An 18,431-nucleotide genomic window follows, 5' to 3' on the forward strand; every position below is an offset into this window, starting at 1 on the left:
AAAATACTACTTGAAGTTCTACTAAAATTTAAAAAACAGCATTACTACATCAAAAAGCAGTTTATACATTCAAATTCAACACAGCGAAGGTAAAACGTTTTATTTTTATAACCACCAATACTTGTCTAGTGTTGTCCGTGCCGATGAAGAGTGAACTTGAAAATAACGTCAATATCATATCCTATAGGATTCGTGAAGTTTCTATTTCATCACAATAATTTATGACTTTCTTTACGTATATAATGGCTTTCGTTTATTTTAAGATTTTTTGTACTAAGCGTTATAAAATAATGTTATAACGTTATTAAAAATAACACGCTATATAGCGTGTAACGTTATATCGTTAGAATAGCGCGTCATTATGCGCTGTTCGTTTCAACAAATTTTCAACTTCACTCTTAAGGCCGTCGATTAATAAATAATTAAAAAGCTATAATTTAGAGCATTCGCACGAGAAGATACATGAAAGTGGTTGAAAGCAACACGATGGACACTGGACGCTCGGAATGGGCTCCACTGTTCAGGTCTCGGTACACTGTGAAGAAAATACATTTTTATTAAGTTGAGGCAACATAGAAGCATTTTTTTATGATAAAGGAGTAGCAGACGAGCATGCAGTCCACCTTATGGTAAGCTACTGCCGCCTATGGACATCCTTAATCAACCCCAGATAGGATTAGATATTCCTACCTGAGGTCGGCCACAGATGCGCCGCTACCCCTGAGGACTAAGCTGGAACGCCTCGGAAAAGTATGTCTCCCTTACCACACCCTTCAAACCAGAACACAGCAGCACCTAACACTGCTGTTATGAGACAGAAATAGGTCCGGCAGTGGTGCCGCCGGAGTCGTACCACAAAGGGTCTACCACCTTCAGCATGCAGTCCACTTGAGGGTAAATGGTCAACCCTCTGATATCTGTGACTAACTCCATATAGAATACGTTCTATCTGCAGCCAAACACAGATGCGTTGAAATTCCTGAGGTCGAGATGGTACTAAGATGATCGCCATATATGTAATTTAAGCATCTTCATCGTTCCACCGAAACGCAAAACTTCTTTACGCTAGAAATGGGTGTAATGTAGGTACTACTTACTCGATCAAAAATACTTACTGTACCACCTTTCTACTGATTCAATGTACCAAATGAACTAAAATATTGTATTATGTACAATAAAAGCAACAAAAAGTGAAATAATCGTTTTAAATTTAAAAATAACTTAAAAAATAAAAACAACTCAAAATAAAAAATAGTGCCTCACCTGATGCATGCTGGATGGGAGCCGGTTGAGATGACAATTCTTCTAAAAATGAAAGAAACAAAGCCAAATCAAAATCATGCCAAAAGTAAAAGAAAATATGCAAATGAAAGAAACAAATAATAAAATAAACATGTGAAAAAGAAAATGGTGTATTTTTTGAGGTAACCTACATGCTTAAGATTAATATAAAAATATTTTCAAAGGTGTGTGAAGTCTACTAATGTCGTACACTCTTCTTGGTTAGAGAGAAGAGGCATGCCCACTAGTAGGACAATAATGAGTTTATGACTTTAAGACTTGTGCAAGAGAGGTGTCTTTAACTACGATATCTTTGAACTGTTGCCGTCTATTTCGTGAAGTGTAGTGCCTTCTATTTTTTGTAGGGGTCATTCGAGTAATAAGAGAGAACTAAAGGAGGTGGGAGGTCTTAGATTTATTTATTTGTAAAGACTGAGTGGTGGTCAGCAATATACTTTTGTTATTTTTGGTAAAAGTTATCATCACAACGTCGTCAATGACGTCACTCCTCCTCTGAGAGAGAGTGAGAGATTCTAATCTGGGGGCACGGCAGTGCCTCCGCCAAGTCGAGCCAAAAAACAAAAAAAAAACCGGCACGGCCGTACCAAAATATTGACAGTACTGTAAATATTGACAGCAAGCGGGAATTTTTACTTAATTTCGCTAATAAAGTGAAGTGGAATGAGCATAAACTAAAATTCTCCTTATGTATTACTTGAATGACATCCTAGGTGCTACTACGACTCAAATCTTTTGTGCAATGTGCCAGTTAACATAGTAACTAACTAAACATACATAATAAAAATGCTTACTAATATCAACAAACGCGGTGTCGGTTTGTGCGCTCCAACTCTTATCATTCTTCACTCGGACACTCGCTTCGTATTTCCCTGTTTGGACCTTGTCATGTAAATCATATATCACTTCATACTCATGGCTCTTTGTGCTAGGGAGAGGTACGTCTATTGGTTGCCATTCGCCGTCCTGAAAATAGCGATTATATAAAATTAACACTAAATAATATTGTGCCTTGTGCACGATATATGTGTGCTTGATAATGTGAGATGTATGATTATGTCTTTAATTAATGTGATTGATTTTATATCATGTTAATTAATGGAAAAATAAAGAAATAAACACATATGTATATTGTATAATGAGGTCCTGCAAAATGATAAAGGCAATTCGCTAGTTAGACCAATTGCTCTATACACATTTTACGTACTTTGACGTTCAACTAATTATATAGGCGTTTTGTAAGGTTAATTGTAAACTAATTGTTTGAGTCTTTGTGTGTTTCTAGCTAAGTATATTTCACAAATTTGAGACTCAAAATTTACAAAATGGTAATTAATTAATCGTTTTATGGTGTTGATTAATTAACCGATTAATAAAGCAATCAAAGTTAAAGAAGAAACATCTTTTGACGTGTACGATGTTTATTTTGTTATTATAAACAGTTTTATTTTAATTTCATTACTATTAACATATTAACATATATATTGTTATGTATCACAATTGGTTTTTACGTTAAATTTATTTAATCGACGGCATAATTTTATTTATAAATACATACATATAAGACAAAACTGAAAATATCAGATATAAATAGCATGTTAAATATGGGGGATGTAAAATAGCGCATTAAAATTATATATCATGTTAAAATAAAATAATTAACAGAGAGGCGAACGGATTTAAACATTTTTAATTTCAATATAACAACCATATACAATAAGAACTCACCCCACTAATGTCTCTTAGTTGAATTTCAATCTTCTCCAGCGGCTGATGGGAGCGGACAGTCCAGGTCAGTTTTGGACCATCGACGCTCAGTTTCTCTACAACTGGGTTCTGGACTAACTCGATGGATTTGTTGTGCTTGCCTAGTTCGTTCTCAGCCTGGAATGGAAAAAGACACGATATTTAAATAACGTTATTATAAACTACTAGCTGACCCGGCAAAATTTCTACCGCCTACCGCCTAATTTATTTATCAAATATATTTCATATAATATATAGCCTATGTTACTCATAGATAATGTAGCTTTCAAATGGTGAAAGAATTTTTAAAATCGGTCCAGTAGTTTTTGAGCCTATTCATTACAATCAAATAAACAAACTTTATAATATTAGTGTAGATGTATAACGATTAAACGATATAATAACGATTCGTTATTTTATAGTTCCTGTAGCGATGTTATTTCCATTGTGTTCTGACATATTATGATTGATATTTATAATTCTAAAGGATCTTTCTGTGTTTGCAGATGTTACAGACCGCCTGTTTTTATTTTAAAGCTGCCCGATAAGGTAAGTATATAATGTATGGGTTTTGACATTAGGCATAAATACTATTACCTAGATGAGAATTAATTTGCGACTAATATTTAACATTAATAAATACTACTAATTTGAATGCGACTCCTACTACTAGTAGTTTCAAATTTGTGCTCTAATTCAGGCAGAATATCTGTTCTATATTTAGTATCAACTATAATATAATTATCTAACCACAAACAGTTCTAACACCTTCAAAGTATCGTAGAGATGTTGCAGGTATGATGTCTTTATTATGACTGCTTTAATATGGAATTTAACCTAACTTATGATTATGAGTGTTTTTAATCATATAGGAGACGAGCATGCAGTCCACCTGATGGTAAGTGGCCACTGCCGCCCATGGACATTTGTAATCAACCCCAGATAAGATTAGATATTCCTACCTGAGGTGGGCCACAGATGCGCCGCTACCCCTGAGGACTAAGCTGGAACGCCTCAGAAAAGTCTGTCTCCCTTACCACACCCTTCAAACCGGAACACAGCAGCGCCTAACACTGTTGTTATAAGGTAGAAATAGGTGTGGCGGTGGTGCCGCCGGAGTCGAACCACAAAGGGTTCTACCACCTTCAAAACTTACGCACGTTACATTCTATTAGAAATCTTACCTCGCAAGTGAAGGTACCAAAGTCACTATCAGTAGCGGGTGTGACAGCAAGAGTGGAGTTCTGGCCGTTGGTGATCAAGTTGAAGCGAGTGGAGGAGTCTTCGATGAGGGCACCGTCTTTATACCAACGGATGTGGGATCTGGAAAAAGAATTAACAATTTTTAGCGAAGGCACCTAATGAAACACATATTGTACCATCACTCACGATCATTATATCAGACAGAATCAAATAGATTATTTTTGATAATATAATTATAAGAGTATCATTATAAGATGTATACTTTTCGGATGTTAAAATTAAAAATTATACAGCTACGGTAGTCCCGTTATAAGTAAAATTTTGAAATGTAAGTACAGTGTAGTTACATCCTTGACCAACCGTTTAATCTATGTAGGCTATAATAATTGAATCTTTAAGATGAATTACATGCCTGTTTCAAATATATATTAATAATAAAAAAAACTAAGTAAAATGCCTACAATCTATCTGTAATTATTCATAGCATGCTAGTTTGACTTTCCACTCCCTAATCGAATTATTTAAAACCAGAATAAAATAATCCATGGATCAAATTTTCAAATAACATTGCCCAAAGGTAATTAAATAATGAATGAAACAAACTTACGCAAGATGATCCTTAACAAAGCACTCCAAAACAGCTTCAATATTAACGGCGGAATTTACAACGTTCTTGTGGACATGCACTCGTGGTTTACCTGAAAATAGCAGGTACAAATAGCATGTTATAAATAGCGTATAAAACAGCACATTAAAATAACCTGTTAAATATTATATAGCACGTTAAAATAACGTTAAAACGCAAATTTGTAAATGAATATCTACAATCTATCTACTATCTAATAGTTCTATTTTAAATTCTTCACGTTCAAGTGGAGTTTAAATGGGTTCCACTACTTTAAATTTTTCCATTTTCATTATTTTTAAGAGTTTTCCTGGATACTACATGGAAAATCTTAATAATCTAAAGCCTGGTAAAAATCAGCCCCTCAATCGACATGACTAGTCTGATCGAGGTTGGAATCCCAGTTACGTTTCTCTATTTTTTCATAATTATATATAGCTTGCTATACGGCGAAGCAAAATATCGCGAGAAAACCTTCTGAGTTCTTTAAAAGTTGTGGAAAATCTACCAGGTCGGTGAACTATTCACACTAAGAGAAGATTCGTCTCCTCTTAGCCAATGTAATTGGTTTGATCAGCAGTATATTGACTACGAATCATCCCTTCCTCATTGAAATACCCAACTAACCTAACCTAACCTAACCTAACTTGTATACTATTCTCCTAATTATTTCTATTCCTTCTTGCATAATCTAAACTTACCCAAAACAGTAACCTTCAACTCAGCCTGGTTTGTACCAACGCCGTTGAACGCGTAACAGTAGTAGTTTCCAGAGTGCTGGTGGTTCACGTTCTTGATGTACACGGAGTTCAGCGTGAACTCGCCGTCCTTCTCTTCTAGACGTTTGTTCTGCAAGAGACATAAGGATGGATGTAGATTGAAACAAAATGAGACGAATATCTGCGATAATTTATCAAAAGTGGCCAAATGCATGTCGAAATTGCAACCGAGGGTTCCGTAGCAATTTTGTTTTTATTTTTTTTTATCATAGCAGTGAATATTTTAAGTGTCTTACAATTACAGTTCAATAGATAAAGTGATAAACGCCAAAAATTAGCGATTTTACCCGATCCTTATTTATTTCCAAGATATTTTTATTTATACATATTCTGTAAAAAATAAACTTTCTATCTATTACGGTTCACGCGATAGAGCTCTGTGGCAGATATCCAGACGGACAGACAGTGGAGGCTTAGTAATAGGGTTTCGTTTTTACCGCTTGGGTACAGAACCCTAAAAAATAGCAATTGATCATGCAGTCATCAGTCTTCTATAATCAACCCCCGATAAGAATTAGTCCTACTATCGATACAAATGCGTTGCCCCTGAGGACTAAGCTGGAACGCCTCGGATAAGAATGTCTTCCTTACCACACCCTTCAAACCAGAACACAGTGCTTAACACTGCTGTTATTAGGCAGAAATAGATGTAGATGTAGATGTTTGACGACCCGCAAAGCAAAGGGTCCCGGATTCGATTCCCGGCCAGACAGATATCTAAATGATGAATTTAGATTTCTGTTCCTGGGTCTGGGCGTTTGTGTATTTGTCTATGTGTGTGTCCATGGCACCCACGACACAGGGAATCCTAGTGTGGGGCTGTGAGTGTTGAAAGCGTTTGTTGAAAGCGTTTATTATAGCTATGGTACTTCCACAGCCGAACCAAAAAGGGTTTTTACCACCTACCTATTTCTTTATAAAAAGTATTTTTATCCTACAGTTTTATTTGCATATTTGATAAATACAGAAACGTGTCGCCATGTTTTATATACAAAATAGAAGTAAACACATTCATTGATCAACGAAAATAGTTTACCGAAGACATTGATAGCAAAAACAGCGATCAATCACACAAACAGACAGACACTATCATCAGCTGTCGACAATATTGATAATATTGTGTGAAGCGATTTGCTACTCTATCCACTTTTAATATACTGTTAGGAACGACGGTAGAAAATAGATTTAATTGTCAAATGAGGGTATTTACTAAAAATGGACGTATAAAAGGGCACTGTAGATCGCATCATCATCAGCAACCAATTACTGTCGCACTGCTGGGCACGGGTCTCCTCTCATAGTGAGAAGGATTAGGCCATAGTCCACCGCGCTGGCCAAGTGCGTATTAGTACACTTCACATACCTTTGAGATTTTTTTTTATAAATCTCTCAGGTATGCAGGTTTCCTCACGATGTTTTCCTTCACCGTTTAGCAAGTGATAACTAATTTCTAATACGCACATAACTTTGAAAAGTCAGAGGTGCCTGGGATTTGAACCTCGGACCCCTTGATCGAGAGGCCGAGTTTCTTAACCGCTAGGCTATCACTGCTCTTGCTTTTAAATGTAGATCGCCTACTGGGTAGTTATTTTCCGATTATTTTAATACCCGATATTAATAAACGATCTATCCATTTTGCCTACCAAAGATGGAGATTTGACGGACGTAAATCTTCGCTTTAACTATTGAACCGTAATAGAGAGATAATTCAAATTTTCACAATGCATTTACTTCTATAGCTGCTATGATAATAAATAATAAAAATAAATAGAGTAAGATCCCAGGGTCCCCAGACGATACTTATTTTTGAAGTAACAAATTTTACGGTATAGACACGCTACCTACTACCTGTGAACGGGCCGCCTAGCCAAACTAGCGAGTATGCACACACTCTTAACCACATATAGAGTGTCAATACCGTAAAATTCGTAACTTCTAACATAAGTAACGTCTGGGAGCCCTGGGATCTTAGACTAAAATGAAAATATGGTTGTAATTTGGAACCCTCTGTGCGCGAGTACGATTTGTACTTGGCGACTTTTTTTACAAAAAATTATACAGACTTGCAACCAGAAAAACAATAAAATACTGACTGTCTTTTAGTCTGTCTGTTTTCAGTTTTTATCAAATCAGTTCAGAAAGTTAATGATGTTATCAAGACTGTTATTATTTTTTTTTTTCAGAACAGAAAAATATTCGAAATAAATCCAAGTAAGAAAAAAATATTTACTACAATAGTTATGATTTTTTATTTTGTTTACAATAACTTTTTTTTATGTTACAATAAATAAATGACAACTTTTAAATATACTACGTGCAGTGTGCATGTATAATTGTACATATTACACCACACACGTCATTCCCTTTCCCTAACAGTACGCAGTTATCCTATTTCTAGATACTAAGCTTCCGCGTAGACGAGATATCAAAGGGCTCGCTTATTAAAATTAATTATTATGTTACATGAACACATCTTTGTTTTGAACTCGTTTGAAACGTCAGCAACTTTGCAAATTTGACTTTGTTTATTCCAGTTACAATTTTCCAAAAAGATTAAAAAACAGTTTTTTATATTTCCGTAGGTACCTAAAGGGTAAAAACGGAACCCTATTACTAAGCCTCCGCTGTTTGTCCGTCTGTCCGTCTGTCCGTCTGTCACAGGGCTCTATCTCTTACACCGTAATACATATACTCGTAATATAGACACTTGATTTTTTTTACAAAATGCGTTTGATTTTTTATATAGTACTTGTAACCAAATATATTTTTTTCTGTCTTTCTGTTGTCTGTTTTTTGTTATTTTTGTAAATATGTATGTTGATTACATTTTTTTTTATAACTTTTTTCTAGTAATTTAACAGAAAAACAACATAAAAGCATTTTGATTGTGATTTTGATGGAGTTCTTAAGCGCACTGTGCGTCATGACGTCCAAAGAGGAATGATTAAACCCAAAAATTTTAAATACAAAAATTAAAATAAAAAAAATAGAGATTTTAAAATCGGCCTTGTAACTCCGTTCAATATTTTTCGCTAATCCTAATGTGGCAACCTCCTGCCACTCTTCAAAAGATGGCGCCATGAATATTCTGAATCACGCTATCGAAGTTTTCTAAATATCTTGCATATATATACAAGCTCCGAATTAAGACTGTTAGAGCACGACTGCTCCCCGGGCATGATCGCCTAGCCCACAGAGAGATATTCCTTTGCTAAACTAATTTATAAAATTTAAAATTGTAATTACTCACGCCATTGTTTCCCTCCCAAGACCACAGGATCTGAGGCTGTGGGGTACCCTCTACCTCGCAGGTCAGCCTTAGGTCATTCCCTTCCATAACTGTCCCGTTGTCGGACGCTGTGAAACCTGAAGAACAAATAAAAGGGTTTAGGAATGTTCGGAACATTGAAAAGTCTACCGCGCTGATCAAATGCGAATAGACTCTTTATAATATTGAAGTAGGTAAGAACATGCAGTCCACCTGATGGTAAGTAGCTACTGCAGCCCATGGACATCTGTAATCGACCCCAGATAAGATCCTACCGAAGGCGGTCACAAATGCGTTGCTTTCCCTGAGGACTAAGCTGGAACGCCCCGGAAAAGTATGTCTCTCTTACCACACCCTTCAAACCAGAACACAGCAGCGCTTAACACTGTTCTGGTTCTGTGTTCTGGTTTGAAGGGTGTGGTAAGGAGACATACTTTTCCGATGCATTCCAGCTTAGACCTCAAGGATTACGGCGCATCTGTGGCTGACCTCAGGTAGGAATATCTAATCATATCTGGGGCTGATTCCAAATGTCCATGGGCGGCAGTAGCCACTTACCATCAGGAGGACTGCATGCTCGTCTGCTACCCCTATAATATATAAATTTTATATATAAAATATAACTTCTATATATCAAACTAGCTGACCGGAAAACATTGTACCGCCTCAAAATCTATTTATCAAATATAAAGCCTATGTTACTCGTGGATAATGTAGCTTTCGAATGGTGAAAGAATTTTTAAAATCGGTCCAGTAGTTTTTGAGCCTATTCATTAGAACCAAACAAACAAACAAAGTTTTCCTCTTTATAATATTAGTGTAGATAAAAACTAAATATTATATAAAAAAAACCTCTGGAGTGAAACCACAAAGGGTTCTACCACCATGATAAATAAGAATAGATACTCACGGACAATCTTAGGGGATTGGTGGATAGTGAGGGTATGTTCCACAGCTGGGTGGTCAGGCTGCAGTATCTCACACTTGTAGACTCCAGCATCAGCTCGCGACACGTTCGTTATCACCAGGTCCGTGGAGTTTGCGGCACTGAAACAATCAGTCATTAGTTACTATAAGCCAGCGGAGCAGACACCGTACCGGTCTGACGCGCAGAAGGCCCCGGGTTCGATCCTCGGTCAGACAAATATATAAATGACAAATTGGATGTCCTGGGTCTGTTTTTTTTACTTTTTTTTTTATAATATGGGATTAGCAGACGAGCATGCAGTCTACCTGATGGTAAGTGGCTACTGCTGACCATGGATATCTGTAATCAACCCCAGATCGGATTGGGTATTCCCACCTGAAGTCAGCCACAGATGCGCTGCTACCCCTGAGGACAAAGGTGGTACGCCTCGGAAAAGTGTGTCTCTCTTATCACACCCTTCAAACCAGAACACAGCAGCGCTTAACACTGCTGATATGAGGCAGAAATAATATGATGTTTGTATTTTTATGTGTTTAACACCCACACAGGGATAAATTATTGTCATATGTAGAAAATTTTCTCGTCATCATCAACCCATTATTGTCCCACTGCACTGGTCTCCTCATAGTGAGAGGGGTAGGCCAGAGCCTACCCCGCCGGTCGAGTGCGAATTGATAGATTTCATACACCTTTTAGAACTTTTCTTTAAATATCTTTCAGGTGTGCAGGTTTCCTCGCGATGTTTTCCTTCACCGTTTAATCAAGTGATAATTAATTTCTAATACGCACATAGCTTCGAAAAATCAGACGTGCCTGGGATTTGAACCTCGGACCCCTCGGCTATAACTGTTTCTTTTTCTATCTATTCTTACGACCATATTACAATGTATATTCTTATTTTTAACATTTTTTATTCGTTGACTTGTTTCAGAGGCTGAGAAGTCGAGTTTCAACTACTGTTTCAAAAAATATCACTTACATATAAAATCTGCTGTCCTTAGTATATGAAGAAATGTCGATATCATGGTTTTTCTGGGTTCCGAAGAAGTACATATTTTGGTTCCTTTTCCATTGAACCACAACGGATCCATCTGAAACAAAAAGGGGCGTTTCAAAAATTATTTAAAAATAAGGGATGTTGTGAACCCTGTAACCGTAGCTTTCGGATATCCGAAAGCATAACCGAAGTCGATATAAAAGTTTTGAATAATTTCGAAAAGGGGCGGAGTTTAAATTTCACAGTATTATGAATTATTATGAAAAGTTTTACCCCAACTAAGCCGTCGCTGTACCTACAATATTTACAAATAAAATCATATCATTATATTATTTATATTCTGTTTATTTCGCACACCTTTGAGAACTCTTTTTAAGATCTCTCAGGTACGCAGGTATCATCGCGATGTATTCCTTCTCCGTTTAAGCCAGTAATCATTGATTTCTATTACCCATAACTTCAGAAAATCAGAGCTTTGTCATGGGTTTGAACCTCAGACTCCCGATTTAGAGGTCGAGTTTCAAACATTAAGTCTTTATTGCTTTTAATTTTAGCCTCATTTATATAAATTACTAGCTGTGCCCCGCAGTTTCACCTGCGTAAAAAAGTCAGGGGCACAGCTAGTTCTAAAATATAAGTAGCCTAAGTTACTCCTTATTACATCAGCTCCCTGTCAATAAAAGTCCCGTCGAAATCGGTCCAGCCATTTCAGAGATTAGCCAGAACAAACAGACAGACAGACAGACAAAAATTGTAAAAAATGTTATGTTGGTGTATGTACCGTAGGTATATATTATTGCAATATTAAAAACAGACACTCCAATTTTATTTATATGTATGTATAGATGTATAGATAATTAAATTTGGTGACAATACAATCAATAAGTTACTGCTATACAAACAAAATTTATTATCCAGGAAATAATTTACAACTGAACGGGTTTATTAAGGAAAAATAAAATAGATTTATTACAAAGTCATTACCGAGTATCCGTCGACAAACTGTCTGTAACAATTATTCATTCACACCGTTAGCCGGAAGTGCTTTTGGCGCCACCGGAACCGACGCCATTTTGTCATAATGACGCAACAGGTTACGTAATCTGACTTTGAACTTGACTCATGATTTTTTGAATGGCCGGAAGATACAAAGGAGATGTTTCATTTTGGCCTATAACTTGTACATTTGGTGGGGTGCTTTTCGAACCTGATAAATGGAGCACCCCACACTTTTTCCACAATTATACTATTTACTGTTCCTTAATTGATTCTTAGATTGAAAATTATTTTCTACTTTTTAGTTGATTTTATCATAAAAGCGTGTTTTTTAGTTTCTTGAACTATAATTATTTATTATATAGTGACAGTCGGAGACGTAACGGGAAAACAGTCAACCATTTTACATTAAATGGGTGACTCGTAGTCAGCTTTTTAATGGTTTCATTCAATTACAAGGCGGTGAGATACTTATCTATGCTTTCGATACGGAACACTAAAGATCTTACCATCAGGCGAAACCTTGCAGGCCAGTCGAATAGTAGATTCAACTGTGGCGTTGTAACTCGAGGGTTTAGTCACGATGCTCGCGTTCACCGCTATATCCTCGTCTGCTTGGTCGTTGCCTGCAAAGAAATAGATGTTAGAATACTCCAAACAAAAGTCCATAAACGTAATTGTTATAAATAAAAAAATGACGGTCTAAACTTTGTGGTTCGACTCCGGTGCCACCACCGCCACACCTCTTTCTGCCTTATAACAGCAGCGTTGCTGTGTTCTGGTTTGAAGGGTGTGGTAAGGGAGATTTAATTTCCCGAGGCGTTCCAGCTTAGTCCTCAGGGGTAGCGGCGCATCTGTGACCGACCTCGGGTAGGAATATATAATCCTATCTGGGGTTGATTACAGAGGTCCATGGGCGGCAGTAGCCACTTACCATCAGATGGACTGCATGCTCGTCTGCTACTCGTATATTACATAAAAAACATGTTAATATCAAAATGTGTAGAACTACCTCCATCAGCATCATTTTGCCCTTCATCGTCGCTCGCTTCGTCGGCGAGTACGTCGTCGTAGATATTAAAGAGATAAAACATTTCCCTCCGCAATCAAAGAAACATTACCCTCCACACTTGAGTTAAAAATAAAAATGTGTATATACCTCCATCAGCGTCGTTTTGCGCTTCGTCGTCGCTCGCTTCGTCGGCGAGTACGTCGTCGTAGATATCGTCGACCTCTCGTCGTTCCATCGAGTGTCGAGCTTCTGTAACAAGATAAATAAAACATTAAATAAAAGTTAATATTTCATGCTTTCAAATAACTAAAACTCCATCAAAATTGGATCAGTAGCTTCTGAGAAAAACGCTAAAGTGGTCGAATACAAAACCTCCTTTTTAAGTCAGTTAAAAACAACGTTGTTTTTATGTTCGTAACAACAATACAGTAAAATAAATGGATTATTGCTTTATGGAGCTTTTCCCAATTGTGTGTTTTTTTCTATATGAACTCGTTCGATTCTCAGCTATGGAAATAGTATGAAATTTATACATTCATTTTTGGTTTTATTAAAATTGTCCTCGTAACTCCTTTCAATATTCTTCCGTGCTTCTCGGATTTTATTGAAACTCTTTTTGTACGATCCAAAACATCAAAATAAGAATTGTTCTTCTCAAAAATTATTTAAAATTAAACTCGGACCTCTAATAATATAGCCTTGGGCATAAATAGATTGTATAAACTTTTTTTTTAATATAGGAATAGCAGACGAGCTTGTTCACTTGGTGTTAAGTGGCTACTGCCGCCCATGGACTTCTGCAATCAACCTCAAATAAGACCAAATTTGCACCTGTGTCCGACCACAGATGCGCCGCTACCCCTGACGACTAAGATGGAACGCCTCTGAAAAGTATGACTCCCTGTATTATTACCCGTATTATTGTCTGTGTATTATTTTTAAGTAAAAAAATTAAAAAAACTATAAGTCGTTTAAAAATTCAAACTAAGCATTGAAAGAGGGCTATTAAGAGAGGTCCGCGGCGTTTAACAGTATTGTGAACAAATTATCTTTATCACTATGTATATTTATGCGGGAGGCGAGCGAGCGTCCCGGGACGCTTCGTGAATACCAATTGACGTTCCAGGGTTGGTGGGACTAAACTTTATTTGAAAAAAAAAATTTTTTTTGTAACTTAGTTATTTTCTAAAAATATATCTTAGGGTTGGCTAGACAAAGTATTTTTTGATTGCTACGATTTTTTTAATGCGCAACATAACCTTTTTTTTATTATTAGGTACCTCTCAAATCTTGTGGCTTCTTTACAGCCCTTTAAGGTGTAGATTTTATTTACGTTCATTGACTAAAGTTTTGATTTTCATATTTACTGAAAAAGGCATTTTCAGCTCTTTTGAGTTTATTTAAATTAAATTAAATGAACATAAATCATTTAAAATACTACAAAGCCAAGTTAAAAATAAATTAACATCTTAGTTACTCCGAAAACATACGTAAAAAAATAATATTTTTGTAACTTAAAAAATATGTTTCAAACAATCTCCATCAAATTTCATGAACGATTCAGCAATTTTGCATTTCGTCAAAATCGGTGCAGTAATTTATTAAATGTATGAATGTTGCAAGCCCTACTGTATATGGAGAATGAGGAAAGACTGCGTGTCGGTCAGTTCATTCACTCCCGCATGCTGATGAGCGGAATGGGAAGCGAGTGATCTAATGGTTCGAGTATCTTCCCAAGACATAAAATTACAACCAAAAGAAAAAACGAAGTCTAAACAACAGAAATAAAGCTTTGTGAAGGTAAGATACAAACGAAAATATTTTTAAAAAACATTAATAATATTTTTTAGAAAAATGTAAAGGTTTGTGTGTTAGAGCTAAAGTAAAAATGATATTAACATTCAATATTATTAATAATATTTTTAAAATCGTCAATATTAATAACGAGGTCAGACTATTTATTAAACTCGGGTGTAAATATAAACTGGTATCAAAATTAACACAAAAACATTAATGTTATTATTAAAAATCTCAAATATTAAAAACAATGTCGGGCAATTTTATAAACTTGGGTGTCAATATAAACTCGGTTGCCAATATAAACTAAGACAGAAATGTGTAATTCGGGTTTTAATATTAACTGTATGAGGTGTTTATGTAAACCTGAGCTGTTATAATAAATTTAAGTTAATTATAAAGTTGAGTATTCATACTAAACTCGGGCATTTATTAAAACTCGGGCGAGATATGTGCTTAATTGGTAATCGAATCCTGAATTCTTTATCATAGTGCGACATTAACTTAATAATTGTATTTTACGTAGGAATTAACGTAATCCTTATTTGTGTACTTTATAAACAACACTATATTAGAAAGCTGTGCTATAAATGGTAAAACTTAACACATTGTATCAACATTATACGGGAACAATTTAGACTTATTATCGCGTCGTAAGTTAAGACAAGTGCCGTGTCTGGTCCAAGTTTAAGAGTTAGCGGGAGTGGAATGTTTTTTACGAATGCAGAGGGTAATGTTTTTCGAGCGTATGTATGAGTATGTGTATGTATGTGTGGATAATGTGTGTACATGTCATTCTTTGTTGCAAGTTATGTGGGTATTAGAAATGAATTATCATTTGCTTAAACGGTGAAGGAAAACATCGTGAAAAAACCTGTACAAAAAAGTTTTCAGAGGTATGTGAAGTTTATCAAATCGCACTTGGCCAGCGCAGTAGACTATGGCCTAATCCTTCTCATTCTGATAGGAGACCCGTGCGAAAAGCAATAAAAATAAAAATATTTTCCTAAAAACGCTACAGCTTATACCTTAAAACTCGCGGCAAACAGTATTTAAAGACGCCACAAAGAACATAATGTCTATGGCATATTGAATGAATACCCCATTGAATTAGTTGACTATGGTGTTTTACTATAAATGGAGGGATTAGACCATGTAAATTAGCTCTGGTGTTAAAGGTATGCGTAGGATTGTATGAATAAGGTATCAGTGGAAAAGGTAATTGAGTGTAAACAACTAAAGTGATAGCTTGACGGTCCAAGTTCAAACCCGCACGCATCGTTGATTTATCAAAGTTATGTGCGTATTAGAAATTAATTATCACTTACTTAAACGGTGAAGGGAAAAATTGTCAAACTTGCACAATTGAAAAAATGTTTAAAAAAGTTTTCAAAGGTAAATAAATAACGCTTTCTACACTCACAGCCCCACACTAGGAATTCCTGTGTCGTGGGTGCCATGGACACACACATAGACAAATACACAAACACCCAGACCCAGAAACAGAAATCTAAGTTCATCATTTAGATATCTGTCTGGCCGGGGATCGAACCCGGGACCCTTTGTGCGTCAGACCGGTATGGTGGCCGCTCCGCCACGCGGGTCGTCAAAGGGTCAAAGGTGTGTGAAGTCTACCGATTTGTACTTGGCCAGAGCGGTGGAGTATGGAATAAATGTCTCTAACTTCGAGAGGAAATAGCAAGTGAACAATAAGATGATGACAAAACAACATAAGAAATAATAAAAATTGTCAAGTGTCAGTCGAAATCGCTCGAGTTTGATTCCAACCATTTTTATTTTTTCGAATTTACGTTTTTATGGTTTATTCGAGAGTTTGATTCCAACCATTTTTTTATTTTTTTGTAAATGTTACGTTTTTTATGGTTTGTCCGTCAAAACTGTTTACCCTTTACCTGTTCACGGACCTTTCATTGGTAGTTAGCTGATATTATAAACAGTAACTTAGCCTACTTTTATTTTAGAAAAATAATTAAGATTCCGTGCAAAAAACTCATGAAATCTTAAAAGCAGTTATAGTCCGTGTCAATCTGTTAGTCCGCTCTGAATGACGTGTCGCGTCGCAATAGCAAATTGCGGATATTAGCGGGATGAAGGCAGCGCGGGCCCCCCGGCACCCTCCGCTGCCCGCTCTCGCCCACGGGTACATAGCTGCGTTAGTGTGCCCTTACGTTACGGAGTATATGGTTACTAAACCTACGCGCAACAACTTCAGAGCCGACTAGAAGTTCGGCGCGGACTATACAACACGGAACCGCGGGGTAGAGTAATAAATAAATGATGGAAATTTTCTGTCATACCATCAAGTGAAGTCATCGACGCCACCTAGTGGTAGAATGTGTCACATACCATACTAGTATATGACACAACCAAGGTTAATTAATGCGAATAGTTTATGTACTAATCATTATGGTTGCGGTTTTACCACTTATTTGATCATTTATTTATTTTTATAACACTGAAGTAGAAAACGAGTATTTTTTTATAATATAGTAGCAGACGAGCATGCAGTCCACCTGATGGTAAGTGGCTACTGCCGGCCATGGACATCTGAAATCAAGCTCAGATAAGATAAGTTTCCTACCAAGCTGGAACGCCTCGGATAAGTTTGTCTCCCTTACAACACCCTTCAAACCAGAACACAGCAGCGCTTAACACTGCTGTTATTAGGCAGAAATAGGTGTGGCCATAGTCACCCGCGCTGGCCAACCCTTTTTTTTATTTTTATACATCTCTCATGTATGTAAGTTTCCTCGCGATGTGTTCCTTCACTGTTAAAACAAATGAATTAATCTAATACGCACATTTGAAAAATCAGCATAGGATTTGAACCTCGGACACCTCGATCAATGCCGTTTCACTATCATTGTTAACAGTACCCTTACCATGACTTTTCAAAATATCCCACAATTTTACGTTACATTTACTCAATCCATTATTCTGTCCGGTTTGCTTCAGTAGACTGAGTAAACGTAACAATAAGTAAGTGCTCAAGTCTTTCTGACTGCCTATGTTCGTAAAAAAGAGAGACAAAACATAAAGCACCATTTTGTAAATTTAGACATTTAATGTTACGTTACTGACACTATAGTTCTGATACAATCCGCTAGGGGCGCTGATTAGAATTTGTATGGGCAAATACGTAAACAAATACCAAAACAGTCATATTTGTCAAAACGTAAAAACTCATGGTAAGGGTACTGTAGCATAATCCCCAGATGTGAGCAGTGACCCAGTCGTGTATATAACAATATCTGTCGTCCGTTCTGTTAATTATCCGTAATTGAAATGCCCCGGTTCTGTCCCACAATGGGTCTAACGCAACTAGACTTCCTACTGCGTAGAGTAGGTTTGATAATTAGAGAGGTATATATGGGTGGCGTTGCGAGCGTAAAAAATAGTTTTTTTGAAATATTTTCAATTCTTTTTATGCGTGATCTTGGTTTAAGATTTATTATATAGATATATACTAAGGTTATATACAAACAAAAACAATATTACTAGAGGAAATACAGTGTGCTCAGTGACAAATTTACAAATTTTATGGTGTATATGTCACTCAATTTCATTGAAATAAGTCAAGAATCTGTTATACCTACTTAAAAAAATATATATTACTTCTGTTGTTTTTTCTAGTTCTAATTGTTATTCATTATGATATATTCAGAATTATTTTATATTTTGTCTGAATCTTCCTTTATTAAAATTATCTTCCATTTCTTATGCGGGATTTGGTTTGTGGTAACGGGATTTAGGTAAAAGA

The 18,431-nt window shown here is 36.2% G+C and overlaps 1 protein-coding gene across 2 annotated transcripts in view; it reads right to left on the bottom strand.

The window, feature by feature from the left end:
- Positions 1-176: 176 nt before the first annotated feature.
- Positions 177-18,431, bottom strand: part of LOC140745814 (opioid-binding protein/cell adhesion molecule homolog) — a 206,106-nt gene continuing 187,851 nt past the window's right edge. Inside the window, exons 3-14 of one of the 2 annotated variants that reach the window (XM_073077732.1) lie at positions 13,001-13,102; positions 12,351-12,467; positions 10,828-10,939; positions 9,831-9,967; positions 8,903-9,018; positions 5,575-5,722; positions 4,856-4,946; positions 4,230-4,368; positions 3,028-3,183; positions 2,094-2,265; positions 1,264-1,305; positions 177-535 (exon numbers count right to left, since the gene is read on the bottom strand). In XM_073077732.1, the coding sequence (XP_072933833.1) occupies positions 438-535; positions 1,264-1,305; positions 2,094-2,265; positions 3,028-3,183; positions 4,230-4,368; positions 4,856-4,946; positions 5,575-5,722; positions 8,903-9,018; positions 9,831-9,967; positions 10,828-10,939; positions 12,351-12,467; positions 13,001-13,102 (1,430 nt within the window). In that variant the 3' untranslated portion in view covers positions 177-437. The remainder of the gene's footprint in view (positions 536-1,263; positions 1,306-2,093; positions 2,266-3,027; positions 3,184-4,229; positions 4,369-4,855; positions 4,947-5,574; positions 5,723-8,902; positions 9,019-9,830; positions 9,968-10,827; positions 10,940-12,350; positions 12,468-13,000; positions 13,103-18,431) is intronic. The other variant, XM_073077733.1, reaches the window with a different exon arrangement.

Source organism: Epargyreus clarus, unplaced genomic scaffold (genome assembly GCF_041222505.1).
Source record: "Epargyreus clarus isolate Ecla_fem2 unplaced genomic scaffold, WU_Ecla_fem_2.2 ptg000011l, whole genome shotgun sequence".
Classification (NCBI taxonomy): domain Eukaryota; kingdom Metazoa; phylum Arthropoda; class Insecta; order Lepidoptera; family Hesperiidae; genus Epargyreus; species Epargyreus clarus.